At 57.4% G+C, this 15,914-nt stretch overlaps 2 protein-coding genes across 2 annotated transcripts; both read left to right on the forward strand.

Moving 5' to 3' along the window:
- Positions 1 to 1,914: 1,914 nt before the first annotated feature.
- Positions 1,915 to 2,638, forward strand: LOC124509211 (melanoma-associated antigen B5-like). The gene is given in 3 exon segments (XM_047075768.1): positions 1,915 to 2,023; positions 2,026 to 2,234; positions 2,237 to 2,638. Coding segments are annotated over 3 exon segments (720 nt in total).
- Positions 2,639 to 6,072: 3,434 nt separating this feature from the next.
- LOC124509661 (melanoma-associated antigen B5-like) lies at positions 6,073 to 14,344 on the forward strand. Its single transcript, XM_047076372.1, has 2 exons — positions 6,073 to 6,158; positions 12,932 to 14,344. The coding sequence occupies exon 2, from the start codon at positions 12,993 to 12,995 to the stop codon at positions 14,109 to 14,111; it is 1,119 nt and encodes a 372-aa protein (XP_046932328.1). The 5' UTR covers positions 6,073 to 6,158; positions 12,932 to 12,992; the 3' UTR covers positions 14,112 to 14,344.
- Positions 14,345 to 15,914: the final 1,570 nt, after the last annotated feature.

Consider the following 15,914-nt stretch of genomic DNA (forward strand, 5'->3'; position numbering starts at 1 on the left):
AAGCAGAAACCCAGGGCTTGGTGGAAGTCAAGGTGAAGATCCTAAGTGAACACCAGGATCAGAGAGGGCCCCAAGGAGGCTGAATCCTGATGCCATACTTGGAAAGGCATAAGCAGGAGTAGCTTCATGCAGCATTCCCTGACTTTCCCTCTCTGACACCTTGGGGAGTGATGGACTCGGCCTGTGGCTTTGAGACCTAACAATAGAGGGAGGCATCCCAGGTACTGCCACTCAACACCGGCAGAATCCTGAGTGATGACTGTGGAGACCCCGGACCCCAGAATAGTGAGCTGGCACAGAGGTTGCCCCTGCCATCAACCCTGGGATGCCTCGGTAAGGATGTCAGGCTGACTCGACAAGAAAAGGGTCAGAAACCCGAGTGCCTTGCTCTAAGGGAAGGGATCTCAGGCAAGCGAAGAAAGGAGTCTCAGGTCCTAGTCAAGGTGAGGATCCTGAGTAAGGACCTAGGGAGCTCTTTTCCCTCAGAACTGAATTAATCACACAGAACTCTGACTTTGCTGGCACCCTTTGGATACCTGGGCATTGATGACAGAATATGACATACTTCCTCCTATGGTGTCATAAAGGGTTGAGAAACTTGGTCTATAGGACTATGGCCTAAGCAGCAGCAGTGGGAAGATTTCTTTTTCTTTTTTTTTTTTTTTTTTTTTCGGAGATCAAAGGAATACCCTGTGGACTAAGGGAGCCACACACCCCTTAAGAGTAGGAGTAGGAAAGCATTAGTTTCTTACTCTCAACCTCAGGAGACCAAGGACAGGTAGGATCAGATGAGAGTCCCACTTTCTTCTAGGGGTCTCAGGGTGGTGCAGGCTGTGATATGAGGGGCAGGCCTAAGGGCAAGGGAGGGAGGAATTCCAGGCCATGGAAAGGGTCAGGGCTCAAAACGAGGACCAAAGGACTACTCACCACGAGGCAGAAAGGAAAGCAAAGATTCTGGCTCTGCCCCTAATTTCAGCCCTTGAAGAACCAGGGCAGGAGTTGCAAGTAGAAACTGCCCCAACACTTTTATATATTAGGTTTATGAGAAATGAAATCCTTAGATCGAAAGTGCAGCTACACTTCAGCGAAAGGGGTGGAGGTGTCAGGCCCTATATGGACCCCATGTAAGGACCTTAATGAGGACTGAGGACCCCAAAGAGGCCAAGATAGAAAACTCCCCACTGAACAGTCAGACCGGGACAGGAAACATAAGCTGAGGACCCCTTTCACTTCCTTATCATGGGTACCAGGGAGGTTTGTGATGTCAACATCAGAGGAACAGAGGTCAAACAAACAAACAGACACAAACAACAAAACAAAAACCCCATGACTGGCCACTAGTTGAATGATGGTCTTGACTGTGAAATAGGTGATTTCTCAACCACAAGACCAGCAGCTCCTGCTATCACCCCAGTATGCCCGAGGCAGGTCTGACAGGAAGCAGCCTAAATCTCTAATTTCCTTCACAAGCTTCCCATGGGATAAGCCAACTGGGAGGAAAGGAGCCCTGTGGGTGGTGAGAGAAGTGCCCTTGAGGAAAACCAAGTGTACCTTCTTTATAAAGGTGCACACACCCCATCAACCTTCCTCCTCCTCTAGTGGGACCTCACCACCTGCTCTCCTACTCATACTCCTGACCACTGACCTTGATCACAGCCATCATCCCTCAGGGTCAGAAGAATAAGCACTGCACTCATGAGAAATGCCACCAGTCTCGAGGTGACACAAGAGTTCAGGCCCCTGTAGCAGTGGAAGAGTCTCCTCCCTCTTCTTCCCCTGTTTCAGAAGGTAATACCCATAGTTTATCAGCTAATGACTCAATTAGCACTTGCGAAGAGTCTTGGGGAGCCCCATCTACCACCATTACTTCTTCAGAAATGTTTGGTACAATATCTGATGGTGAGAATAGCCAAGATGAGAAACATCTATGTTTCTCTGGGCCCCCACCTTTTACTGAGATCACATGCTTTGATGGGTTTGTTGGAACAGCTTCTTCTGTACCAATATAAAATGAAAGAGCTCATTCTGAAGGAATGCTAAAGATTAGTGGCCAAACTTACAAAGAATACTATTCTGAGATCATTAAGAGAGCCTCTGAACATACCGAGATTGTCTTTGCGGTAGACTTCAAGGAAGTGGATTCAACCAGCCACTCCTATGACCTTGTCAGCAAAGTGAAACTCCCTAACAATGGGAGGGTGTGCGCCGGCAGGGGGTTACCCAAGACCGGTCTACCCTGATGACAGTCCTGGGTGTGATCTTCATGAAGGGCGACTGTGCTGCTGAGGAAGACATCTGGAAATGCCTGAATATGATGCAAGTATATGGTGGGGGGAAGCACTCCATCTATGGGGAGCGTAAGAAGCTCATCACCAAAGACTTGGTGAAGCTAGAGTGCCTGGAACACTGCCAAGTGTCCAACAGTGATCCTCCATGCTATGAGTTCCTATGGGGCCCAAAAGCCCACACTGAAACCATCAAGATGAAAGTCCTTGAATTACTGGCCAAGTTCAATGACACAGTTCCCAGTGTCTTCTCAGCAAGATATAAAGACACTTTGGAAGATGAGGAATTAAGAGCTGAAGCCAGACCTATAGCTACTGTGTGTAACAGACTACTGAAGTCTGAGGCTTTTTAAAAAAATTATCGCAGTAAGAAAACATAACCTCACAATAGGGATTTTCATGGAAATGTAAAAGAACCTCATATTAAATGTATTGTGATAATGGAATATAAAAAAACAATAAAACATGATCAACTTTGGTGTTCTTTACTCCTTTCAGCCTTTTGCTTTATAAAATTAAATAATTTATACCTCAATATGTTTAGTTTTAGGATATGCCAAATCATAACAAGTTAGACCTCATTCTCTCTTTTATTCCCCAAATGTCTACTGAGTACGTGCTTTCTGGAAGGCTCCATGCTAGGAGTGGGGATGCTAAGATAAAAACCCATCCTTTCCCATAGAATTTTACAAACTAGTATCTGGGATCATAAGGATCCCAAAACTCTGTGTCTTACAAAAAAGTAAAACAAAAACAAACAAACAAACAAACAAAAAACACAATGAGGGAGAAGGGAGGTTCCCTGGGGCCAGGCAGAGTGTAAGTTCCCCAAAATAAGATCGTTTAAGTTTTGGGATATTGTAGGTCAAACCATGTCATGTAATTTCAAATTAAACTATGCAGTGGACTAGACTGAGGTTGTGGGAATGGTGATCAGATGCCATACCCTAAGATGATGCATCTCAGACGTGAGAGAAAAGAAAAATCCTTGAATCGAAAACTACACGGAGCTGTACGTTCTCAAATTAAGGTTCAATATTACGTGCTCCTTGACATTTAGTGAAACTTACAGGGCCTCAAATTGTCTTACTGGAAGTTCCCCCTCGATATTCTGTACTTACAGATAAGGGCCCCTACCAAACCGTCATCTTTATCAAGGGAACAAGGCACAAACCTTGCTTATTCCTAAGCGGCAGATTTCTGTTCCCTACTAGCATGCAAAATTATTCAAAGAAGCTGATGACACAGCACCACTGGAATGAAAGGTCACCTCAAGCTCTTGACACCAAACTATGCCTCCCACAGACTCGCTCATTCACTGTGTTCTTGACCGGTATCCCCGTGTCACACTGTGTAGCACGTGGTGCCTTATCCCCTAGCCAGCGAGGAAACATGGCTAATAACTGGTTGTCTATCTCATGTCTACATTGTCCAGTGCTGCATGTGTCAACTCCACGTAACCATAGTGTGGAGGCTCCTTCCTTACCTCGGGGGGTAGAGAGGCGGCCATTAAAATAGATTCTTAGAAATTACTTTGGCTTCGTAGATAATCCAGAGAGAAATCTCTACTTGGGGCAGGGTATTAACCTGTCAGGAATGCCATAACAAAATAACAAAGACTGGGTGGTTTAAACCAAAATTTATTTTCTCACAGTTCTGGAGGCTAGAAGTCCAAAGTCAAGGAGCTGGCAGGGCTGGTGTGCTCTGAGTCTCCTCTCCTGGGCTCCTAGATGGCCACCCTCTTTATTTGGCTGTCTGTTTGTGTGCATGAATCTCCTGTGTCTCTTTGTGGGTGCTGGTCTTATAAGGACATGAGCCAGACTGGGTTATGACCTACCATAAAAGCTTCATTTTAACTTAACCACCTCTTATGATCTCATCTACAACTGCAGTCTCATTCTAAGGTACTGGGGGTTATGGCTTCAACATGAAATTTGGGGGGGACACAATTCAGCTCTGAAAAAGCAGAAATCATGAGCGTCTTCATTCCAGTCTCAATACAAAAGAATATAGTGCACAAATAGCTATTCTAAACACACTGTCTCCAGGGACTCTCTGAGATAAAAGGGTGAACTCCCTTGAGATGACATACACAGAAGCCACTGTATAGATACTTTCTTCTTGGAACTGGTACAGAACCCACTCTATTAAAAGAGCATTTTAATTAGGTTATCTTGACTGTATTTTGGCGAATTCTAAGAGAAGGCTACATTTTGGGACTGGGGGTGGGGGAGGAAACAAATGAAAATAGAGGTGATTTGAATGTAAGGACAACAGGGAAAAGCTTAAAGAGTTGGTCCTGGACAAAATCCCAGGAGTTCAGAGTTGCATTCAGGTGGGGAAAGAAAAACCACACACCAAAATTAAATGTTTTGGGGGTGTCTGGGTGGCTCAGTCAGTTAAGTGTCTGATTCTTGATTTTGGCTCAGGTCATGATCTCATGGCCGTGGGATTGAGACCTGCATCAGGCTCAGCATGGAGTGTGGAGCCTGCTTGGGATTCTCTCTCTCTCTCTCTCTCTCTCTCTCTCTCTCTCTCTCTCTCTCTCTCCCCCTTTCTCTCTGCTCCTCCCCTGCTTGTGCTCACTCTCTCTCTCTCTCTCCATCAAATTAAACAAACTTTTAAAAACATGCCCTAATGGGGAAAATCTATTTAATTCTACCTGCTAAAGTGAATGTTTGGCTGATTCAATCTTCTTTTGTCTAGGAGTATTCCATTTCCTAGGACATATCCTGGATTGAAAAAACATTCCTACATAGGAGGGTGATATTGCCTAGGTAAAAATCATAACTGTCTTTCATTAAGTGCCCAATATTTTCCAGTCATTCTGACAGATGCTTTATATACAGCATACACACTCCCAGTCTTACAAGATAGTTTACCAAACTCAGTTGGCACATGAAGAACTTCAAATATTCTCATATTCACAAGGTGGTGTCAGAGCTAGACTAGACCCCTAGTGTGCATTCATCCAGGGCATGTATTGGGCTACCACTCCCACCCTGAAACAGACCTTGTATACCTTATTCACTTTCCTTGTTGCTACTCCAAAAAAAATCTTAGTCCATTAGGGGAAAAAATTGGAATACGTATACAGAGCAATAAGAATACCAAAATAAACGAGAGATGTGAATACTGAAAGGAAGGATACAATACCTGATAACATATGACGATCTGCATATGCAGTGTAGCCTAGCTTCAAAACATGGTGGTCTCGTGAGATTATCTGCCTCAGCCTGTTTCCTACAGTTAAGTATTACAGAGCAGAAGTTACCTAAAAGACCAAGTCTGGGGCAGGGGTCAAGGGAACAAATGTATCAGCAGGGTTTTTCCTCTGACATTCCCTCTCCCAACCTAAGTCCACTTTCTCGTTCTTCACCTTTCGCGTCTCCGATCACCCCTGGGACACAGACTCGTCCCCTCTAAGATGGGCACTAAAGAGATTACTAAACAGTTCGTAGGGACGTGGCAGCGCTCCGGAAGCCTTTCATTAAAGAGACAGAAGCCAAGATGAGGACCGATATAAATGAAAACTGACGAAAATAACATACAGGCATACAGGGAGTCGTGCATCAACCTACCCTCACCTGCTCTCACACCTATGCTGTCAAGCTGACCTATTAAAGAAAAGTATCAAGGAGGTCAGAGGGTGGTGGTGGAGGGAAACCGCGAGTCCTCTCCACTCCCGAACAGAGGGGGCACCAGAGATCCCGCCCCCCAGCTGCCAGCCTTCACGGGCCCTATCGTTGGTGACAGGAAGAAGAACCCTCACTTCCTCTTGGGGCGCCTGAGGAAGGGGAGAGACTTTCCTTTCGGCTGCCGCTCCTCAGGGCAGGCGACTGAGGAATCTTCTAGGCCCGAGCGCAAGTCAAGGTAAGAAGACCGATTAAGGAATAAGAGAATACCTCCCTCCCCACAAATAGTGTGTCCCCTGCTCCCCACTGCCCCCCGTGCCTACTCTCAGTCTTATGGGGCCCTCGGCAGAGTGGTCGGTCAGGCGGAAAGAGACTTCCACCTAGGGGGTCGCAAGAACATGAAGGCTTTGGTGGGAGGCGCCAGTTCAGCGGAGGGGGGAGAAGACCCTAACGAAAACCAAGGGGAGAAAAAGTAGGTAACAGGTGCCACGAAGGCCATGCCTGGTTCCTCGTGGCTCCCGGGGGAATCAAACATGGCGGTCACACGTGTGTGAAGCTACCCTCCATATTTGGAGGCTCAGGAAGCTGAAGGCCTTGAATTTAGAGGCAGGGTACTATGCTCTGAAGGAAATGAAAGAAACGAACTCTGAGTGAGGTCTGAGGGAACCATCGTTTCTAGAACAATGAGGTGGCGCCTAACTTCCAACCGCCATCAGTCCTGGAGAGATCTGGGGAAAGGCAGTGGTATGTGGACGGACACTCGTGTTTTTTTCACTCTGGTGTCACCGGAAGGTTGGGGAGAGGAGTGTATGTTGTGGGGGCCGGTGGGGGTAGGGGGCTGCGGGGGTGTGTGGGGGGGGAGGGGGCATGGGGGGCGGTGGGGGGGGCATGGGGGGAGGCAGCGTCGGGAAGAGGCGGCGGCGGCGTTGAGGGAGGAGGCAGCGGCGTTAAGGGAGAAGGCTGCGGCGTTGAGGGAGGGGGAAGCGGCGGGCAGTGGGGGAACGGGGCATGGGGGGAGGGGGCATGGGGGGGCGTCGGGGGGGGCAGCGGGGGGAAGGGGCGTCGAGGGGGGCAGCGGGGGGAAGGGGCGTGGGGGGCGGCGGGGGAAGCGGCGGGGGGGGCGCGGGGGAAGCGGCGGGGGGGGCATGGGGGAAGGGGGCGGGGGGGCACGGGGGGAGGCAGCATCGGGAAGAGGCGGCGGCGTTGAGGGAGGAGGCGGCGGCGTTGAGGGAGAAGGCAGCGGCGTTGAGGGAGGGGGCAGCGGCGGGCAGTGGGGGAACGGGGCATGGGGGGAGGGGGCGTGGGGGGCGGCGGGGGAAGCGGCGGGGGGGCATGGGGGAAGGGGGCGGGGGGGGCACGGGGGGAGGCAGCATCGGGAAGAGGCGGCGGCGTGGAGGGAGGAGGCGGCGGCGTGGAGGGAGGAGGCGGCGGCGTGGAGGGAGGAGGCGGCGGCGTGGAGGGAGGAGGAGGCGGCGTTGAGGGAGGGGGCAGCGGCGGGCAGTGGGGGAACGGGGCATGGGGGGAGGGGGCATGGGGGGCGTCGGGGGGGCAGCGAGGGGAAGGGGCGTGGGGGGGCGGGGGAAGCAGCGGGGGGGCATGGGGGGCATGGGGGGAGGGGGCGGGGGGGCATGGGGGGAGGCAGCGTCGGGAAGAGGCGACGGCGTTGAGGGAGGAGGCAGCGGCGTTGAGGGAGGTGGCGGCGTTGAGGGAGAAGGCTGCGGCGTTGAGGGAGGGGGCAGCGGCGGACAGTGGGGGAACGGGGCATGAGGGAAGGGGGCATGGGGGGGCGTCGGGGGGGCAGCGGGGGGGGCAGCGGGGGGAAGGGGCGTCAGGGGGGCGTGGGGGGCGGCGGGGGAAGCAGCGGGGGGGGCATGGGGGAGGGGGCGGGGGGGGCATGGAGGAGGGGGCGGGGGGGGCATGGGGGGAGGCAGCGTCGGGAAGAGGCGGCAGTGTTGAGGGAGGGGGCAGCGGCGGGCAGTGGGGGAACAGGGCATGGGGGGAGGGGGCATGGGGGGGCGTCGGGGGGGGGCAGCAGGGGGAAGGGGCGTCGGGGGGGGCGTCGCGGGCGCAGCGGGGGGAAGGGGCGTGGGGGGTGGCGGGGGAAGCAGCGGGTGGGGCATGGGGGGAGGCAGCGTCGGGAAGAGGCGGCGGCGTTGAGGGAGGAGGCGGCGGGGTTGAGGAGGAAGGCTGCGGCGTTGAGGGAGGGGGCAGCGGCGGGCAGTGGGGGAACGGGGCATGAGGGGAGGGGGCATGGGGGGGCGTCGGGGGGGGAAGCGGGGGGGGGCAGCGGGGGGAAGGGGAGTCAGGGGGGCATGGGGGGCAGCGGGGGGGCATGGGGGGAGGCAGCGTCGGGAAGAGGCGGCAGTGTTGAGGGAGGAGGCGGCGGCATTGAGGGAGGGGGCAGCGGCGGGCAGTGGGGGAACGGGGCATGGGGGGAGGGGGCATGGGGGGGCGTCGGGGGGGGCAGCGCGGGGAAGGGGCGTGGGGGGGGCGTCGCGGGGGCAGCGGGGGGAAGGGACGTAGGGGGCGGCGGGGGAAGCAGCGGGGGGGGCATGGGGGGAGGCAGCGTCGGGAAGAGGCGGCGGCGTTGAGGGAGGAGGCGGCGGCGTTGAGGGAGGGGGCAGCGGCGGGCAGTGGGGGAACAGGGCATGGGGGGAGGGGGCATGGGGGGTGTCGGGGGGGGCAGCGGGGGGAAGGGGCGTCGGGGGGGGCATCGCGGGGGCAGCGGGAGGAAGGGGCGTGGGGGGCGGCGGGGGAAGCAGCGAGGGGGGCATGGGGGGAGGCAGCGTCAGGAAGAGGCGGCGGCGTTGAGGGAGAAGGCTGCAGCGTTGAGGGAGGGGGCAGCGGCGGGCAGTGGGGGAACGGGGCATGGGGGGGCGTCGGGGGCGGCGGGGGCAGCATGGGGGGAGGCAGCGTCGGGAAGAGGCGGCGGCGTTGAGGGAGGCGGCGGCGTTGAGGAAGAAGGCTGTGGCGTTGAGGGAGGGGGGCAGCGGCGGGCAGTGGGGGAACGGGGCATGAGGGGAGGGGGCATGGGGGGCGTCGGGGGGGCAGCGGGGGGGCAGCGGGGGGAAGGGGCGTCAGGGGGGGCGTGGGGGGCAGCAGGGGGAAGGAGCGTGGGGGGCGGCGGGGGAAGCAGCGGGGGGGCATGGGGGGAGGGGGCGGGGGCGGCATGGGGGGAGGCAGCGTCGGGAAGAGGCGGTAGCGTTGAGGGAGGAGGCGGCAGCGTTGAGGGAGGGGGGCAGCGGCGGGCAGTGGGGGAACAGGGCATGGGGGGACGGGGCATGGGGGGGCATGGGGGGGCGTCGGGGGGCAGCAGGGGGAAGGGGCGTGGGGGGCGGCGGGGGAAGCAGCGGGGGGGGGCATGGGGGGCGGGGGGCATGGGGGGAGGTAGCGTCGGGAAGAGGCGGCGGCGTTGAGGGAGGAGGCTGCGGCGTTGAGGGAGGGGGCAGCGGCGGGCAGTGGGGGAATGGGGCATGGGGGAGGGGGCATGGGGGGCATGGGGGAGGGGGCATGGGGGGGCGTCGGGGGGGGCAGCGGGGGGAGGGGGCATGGGGGGGCGTCGGGGGGGGCAGCGGGGGGAAAGGGCATGGGGGGCGGCAGGGGAAGTAGCGGGGGGGGCATGGGGGGCAGGGGGCATGGGGGGAGGTAGCGTCGGGAAGAGGCGGCGGCATTGAGGGAGAAGGCGGCGGCGTTGAGGGAGGGGGGCAGCGGCGGGCAGTGGGGGAACGGGGCATGGGGGAGGGGGCATGGGGGGGCGTCGGGGGGCAGCGGGGGGAAGGGGCGTCGGGGGGGCAGCGGGGGAGAGGGGCGTGGGGGGCGGCAGGGGAAGCAGCGAGGAGGGCATGGGAGGGGGCGAGCGCGGGGGCGGCATGGGGGGAGGCAGCGTCGGGAAGAGGCGGCGGCATTGAGGGAGGAGGCTGCGGCGTTGAGGGAGGGGGCAGCGGCGGGCAGTGGGGGAACGGGGCATGGGGGGCGTCGGGGGGCATTGGGGGAGGGGCGTGGGGGGCAGCAGGGGAAGCAGCGGGGGGGGCATGGGAGGAGGGGGCAGTGGGGGGTGCGTTGGGGGGGAGGGGAGGCGGGGGAAAGGGGTGTGGGGAGGCAGCGGGTGAAGGGGCACCGGGGGAGGTGGGGGGGGAGGGGGCATGGGGGGGGCGGCGGGGGAGGGGGCGGTGGGGGGCCGATGGGGTGCGTCGGGGACGCGGCAGGGGACGCGGCAGGGGGAGGGGGCGTTGGGGGGGCGGTGGGGGGAGGGGGCATCAGGGGCTGTCCAGGGCGGGGGCAGGGGGCAGCAGGGGAAGGCGGTCGGGGGAGGCGGCGGGGGAGGTCGGGGGGGGGGGGCTGTTGGTAGAGGGGGCATCGGGGGCCGTCGGGGGAGACGGCAGGGGGAGGGGGCGTGGGGGGCGTCAGGGGGAGGGGGCATGGGGGCAACGGGGTGAGGGGGCGTGGGGGGGCAGCGGGGGGGGGAGGAGGTGGGGGAGGGGGCGGTGGGGGAGGGGGCGTCAGGGGGAGCAGGCGTGGGGGGGCAGCGGGGGGGGGAGGCGATGGGGGAGGGAGCGGGGGGAGGAGGCGTTGAGGGGAAGGGGGTGTGGGGGGTCGGTGGGGGGAGGGGGCATTGGGGGCTGTCGGAGGTGGTGGGGGGGCATCCGGGTGCGTCGGAGATGCAGCGGGGGGAGGGGGTGTTGAGGAGGAGGGGGTGTCGGGGGCTGTCGGGGGAGGCGGCGGGGGGGAGGGGGCATCGGGGGACGTCTGGGGAGACGGCGGGGGGAGGGGTCATCGGGGCTGCAGGGGAGGCCGTGGGGGATGGGGGTGTCGGTGGCAGGGGAGGCAGTGAGGGGAGGGGGCGTGAGGGACAGGGTGTCGGGGGGGGGCAGTGGGGAGGCGGTCTGGGGAGAGGGCATGGGGGGAGGGGGCCTCGGGGGGGCAGCGGGGGGAGGGGCGTCAGGGGGAGGGGCGGGGGGCAGCGGGGGGGAGGGAGCATGGGGGAGGGGGCATCAGGGGGAGCGGGCGTGGGGGGAGGAGGCATTGGGAAGGCATTGGGAGCGGGCGTAGGGAGAGGTAGGGAAGGTGCATCAGAGGGGAGGGGACATCGGGGGTGGGGGCATCGGGGGCATCTGGGGAGTCAGCGGGGGGACGGGGTGTCAGGGCTGCGGGGGAGGCGTCGGGGGGCAGGGGAGGCAGCATGGGGGAAGGGCGTGGGGGGGCATCAGGCGAGGGGGCATCAAGGAGGCGGTCGGGGGAGGGGCGTGGGGGGAGGGGGCATGGGGTGAGGGGGCGTCGGGGCCACCGGTGGAGGGGGCATCGGGGGGCAGTGGGGGTAGGGGGCATTGCGGGGGAGGGGTGTGGGGGGGCATCGAGGGGAGGGTTAGCAGGGGGAGGAGGCGGCGGTGGGTGGCAGCCGGGGGAGGGGTCATGGGGGAGCAGGCGTGGGGAGAGGGGTCGCTGGGGGGAGGGGGTGTGGGGGGAGGGGGCATTGGGGAGGCGTTGGGAGGGGGCGTTGGGGGAGGCGGCGGTGGGAGGGGTTGGGGGGCAGCGGGGGGTGGGGGCGTCAAGGGGCTTCAGGGGAGGCAGTGGGGGGAGGAGGCGTTGTGGGCGGCAGGAGGGCAGTGGGGGTAGGGGGCATCAGGGTGCGTTGGGGAGGCGGAAGTGGGAGGGGGCGGTGGGGGGGTGGCAGGGGGTGGGGGTGTTGTGGGCGGCAGGGTATCGGTGGGGGGAGGGTGCGTCGGTGGGGGGGCGGTGTAGGGAGAGGGCATCAGGGGTTGTTGGAGGAGGCGGCAGGGGTAGGGGGCAGGTAGGGGCGGCGAGGGGGGCCGGTGGGGGAGGGGGCATCAGGGTGCATCAGGGAGTCGGCGGGGGGAGGGGGCGGCGGGGGGAGGGGGCGTCGGGGGGGGCGGGTGTTGGGGGAGGGTGCGTCGGGGGAGGCGGCGGGGGTAGGGGGTGTTGGGGATGGCGGGGGGGGGGCGGTGGGGGGAGGAAGTTCAGGGTGCGTCGCGGGAGGGGGCGGGGGGAGGGGGCGGCGGGGTCAGTGGAGGGGGGGCATGGGGGAGGGGTGTCAGGGGGCGTTGGCGGGAGGGGGCGTCAGAGGGGGCGTCGGGGGAGGCGGCAGGGGGAGGGGGCGGGGGGCGTCGGGTGGAGTAAGATTTTGTTTAAAAGCAACATTTACTCCCTGAAGTAGGAGGAGTTCTAGGTCTTTCCATGACATCTGAATCCAACAATTCTTACTTTTAGAGAACGGCAAAGGGGGATGACTCCCCTATCCTCCCAGCATGTTTAAGGACAGGCTGGCAGGAAGAAAAGAATCCCAGGCTACAGTAGGGGCCAAAGGAAAGATTGGAAGGTGGGGAGGGGGAAACCACTGGCTGCCGAAAAATAACAAAAAGTCAGATCCCCACTTTTCCATTCAGGACTTGAAGGCTCAGGGCAGGGCAGTCAGGCCGAGCCTCACCCTTATTTATACCAAATCTGAGTACAGCCACCAGTGAGCAGAAGGGAAGTGTACCAGGCGCTAGTTAGAGGCCAAGTGAGTACCCTGAATGAGAAATGAGGACCGAGACAGCCCATGAAGGAGAGGGCTCCACACAACTCTCAGTTGGATGCCCCCCTGAGGGGGACAGGGTGTAAGGAACTACTTTACTTCTTCCTCTAGGGTCTTTGGCTTTGGTCTGAGGTATCGACTTCATGGCAGTAGAACAGAGGAGACCCAGGACTGGTCAGGAGTTTTCAGGATGATCCTGAATGTAAACTTAGAACACCCCCAGAACGCAGAAGAGAGGCTCGCCACTGGCAGCCCCTGCTGTCACCCTACTATACCCCAGGCAGGGTTGGCAGACTATACTCCAAGGTTCCCTCTAACTTCCTCCATAGAATTCTCCGGGAACAGGCTGATGAGAACAGGAGCCTCGTGGGTTCCTGGAACAGGGTCCTCTGACAAGCCCCCAGAGGCAGCCTTGGTTAAAGCCAGGGAGGAATCTCCCTGATGAAGGTGCTCACGTCACTTCCTTCTCCCTCATCCAGGGATCCGCATCTCCTGATCCTGTTTCTAGGCCTGCCTCCTGTGCCTGACCGAGGTGCCATCATGCCTCGGAGACACAAGAGTAAGTTCAAGGCTCATGAGAGACGCCGCCAGGCTCAAGGTGAAGCTCAGGGTTGCGAAGATGCTCAGGCCAAAGCAGCAGCGGAAGCGGAGTCCACTCCCTCCTCCGCTGCTCAGGGCGAAGATACTACCCAGAGTGTGCCCACTACTGGGTCAAGTGGCGCTTCTCGGCGGCGTAGAAGAAGAGCAAGAACCGCCGCCGCCGCCGCCGCCGCCGCCGCCACTCCTGCGGCCGTTCCTGGCACTAAATCTGATGAAGAATCCAACAACCAAGCTGAGGAAAGGGCGAACCCCTACGAGGCCCCACTGTGCGCTGAACGCCCAGGCGAAGATTCTCTGAGCAGGAAGCCTGGCTTGCTGGAGCAGTACCTTCTGTACAAGTATAAGATGAAACAGCCCATTCTGAAGGAAGACATGCTGAAGATTATCGGCCCAAATTATGAAGAGCATTTTCCCGAGATCCTCAAGAAAGCGGCTGAGCGCGTTGAGATTATCTTCGCCGTCGACCTACAGGAAATCGACTCGACTAGATACGACCTCATCAGCAAACTCAAACTCCCCAACAACGGGAGGGTGCGTGCTGGCAGGGGGTTACCCAAGACCGGTCTCCTGATGAATATCCTGGGAATGATCTTCATGAAAGGCAACTGTGCTGCTGAGGAAGACATCTGGAAATTCCTGAGTCTGATGCGAGTATATCCTGGGAGGAAGCACTTCATCTACGGGGAGCCCAGGAAGCTCATCACCAAGGATTTTGTGAGGCTGCAGTATCTCGAGTACCGCCAGGTGGCCAACAGTGATCCTCCACGCCATGAGTTCCTGTGGGGCCCAAACGCCCTAGCTGAAACCACCAAGATGAAAGTCCTGCAGTTCTTGTCGAAAGTCAACGATACCATCCCCACTGCTTTCCCGTCCTATTATGAAGAGGCTCTGCGGGAAGAGGATGAGAGAGCCCAGGCCCGAGGCGCAACCGGGGGTGGCCCTACCGCCAGAGTCCTCATACCTGCCAGCGTCATGGCCAGGAGTATCTTCCCGCCTCTGCTGAGACCTGAGGGTTCTAATCCTTTTGACAAGATAATACAAGGTCGCAGTAAGAATTAGATTATTAGCAATGTGAAAGAATCTCACAGTAAAATAGTAAGGATGAGAGAATAGAAAAAAAAAAATTTAAACATGGTCAATGCAGTTTTTCTTGTTCCTTTTAGGCGTTAGTTTTACACAAGTTACTATGTTTTAGTTTTAAATGATTTAGACTTCAAGTTTGCTCAATAAAGATAAATTACATCTTAATTCATACTTCAAGTTTGTTCAATAAAGATGAATTAAATCTTAAATTATACGGTGTGTTTACTGACTCTTTTGTTCATCACACATGGAGTATCTGCTCACCGGAAAGCTCAGTTTAGCACTGCAGATGCTGATATAAAGGAATCCAGTCTCTACTCATAGAATTTTAGAGCCTTTGAGCCACACTCACACAAGTAAGATGCCCAGATACCCTCTCTGGCCTTTAAGTAGAGTAAAAAGAACCAGAGAGGAGGAGGGTGGTCCTTATGAGAACAATTAAGTGGAAATTTCCTAAGCAACACAACTTGGGACTTTAGGAACCTGCTAGTCTTCAGGGGGATGTAATTGTCATTTACAGTATGTGGTGCACACAGTTGAGGCTGTGGAGTTACTAGGGAGAGGCCAGTTCCTTCAACAGTACATGTCAGAATTGAGAGACAAAACCCAGTGTTAGTCTGCTTAGGCTGCTACAACAACATACCATGGAGTGGGTGGCTTCAACAACAAACATTTTCATGTTTCTGGAGGCTGGGAAGTTCACAAGATGCCAGCAGGTTTGATTTCTGGTGAGAGCTCTCTTTCTAGGTTAAAGACTGCCACCTTCTCCATGTATCCTCATGTGGCATAGAGAGAAAATTCTGGTTTCTCTTGCTCTTAGGAGAACACTCATCACATCACGGGTGCTCTCTCCTCAGGGCCTCATCTAAACCGAATTACCTCCCCAAGACTGCACCTCCAGTTACGTTCACATTGGGTGTTAGGGCTTCAACATATGAACTTTGGTGAGTGGGGACACATTCAGTCTGTAATAAAAAATTGGTGCTAGGAGTTATTTTGGGATTATGGATGGGTAAACCAAAGAGAAATCTCCACCCCGGGGCAGAAAAGGAAGGGGTCCTTTGTTCTTATTCCAGTGCAGAGGAGTACAGTGTGCAAGCTATGTGATCTAGGCACGACATCTTCATGGAGTTTCTCAAAATAAGGGTGATGCCCACCTTCAGGTGAGACGCCACTGTGCTGGCACTGTTTGCCTGGAGTTGGGAGAGCCACAGGCTGTTCCATTAAAAGGCCATTTTAATTAGATTATCATGGGTGCAATTTGGCAGACTAAGCAAGGGCTTGCTTTTGTTGCGGGTGTAATAATGAATGTCAACAGAGGTCATATGGATGGAAGGGCACCTGGGAGGGATGGGAAAACTTGCACCTTGACACAAATTCTAGGAACTTGACTGGTATCCAAATGAGAAAGACAACTCTGTGCCTGAATTAAATGACAGGTGATCTAATGGGGAAAATTTAGTTCATTTTACTAGGTCAGGTAAATTTGTGGCTGATTCTTTGTCCAAGAATACTGCATATTCTCTGACACTTCCTAAATTAAAAAAAAAAATACAAGGGAGGTGGATGATATCATTTGGGATCAAAATATTAATTTCCATTCCTTAAATATTGGGTAATACTTGCTAATCATCTTATCATGTGGTTACATATATACATTCCAACAATCCTGTAAGATAGGCCTTACCAAACTCACTTGGAGGATAAAAACAGGCAATTTTCTCAACTTCACAAGAACGGTCACTACCAGAGCCGGAACTAGATCCTTGGTTTGAATTT

This window comes from Lynx rufus, unplaced genomic scaffold (genome assembly GCF_022079265.1).
Source record: "Lynx rufus isolate CCGP_SWC_20201006 ecotype Redwood Valley unplaced genomic scaffold, mLynRuf1.p SCAF_14, whole genome shotgun sequence".
Classification (NCBI taxonomy): domain Eukaryota; kingdom Metazoa; phylum Chordata; class Mammalia; order Carnivora; family Felidae; genus Lynx; species Lynx rufus.

Coding starts and splice junctions, on each gene's coding strand:
- LOC124509661 (XM_047076372.1), top strand. CDS start 12,993: ATGCCTCGGAGACACAAGAGTAAGTTCAAGGCTCATGAGAGACGCCGC.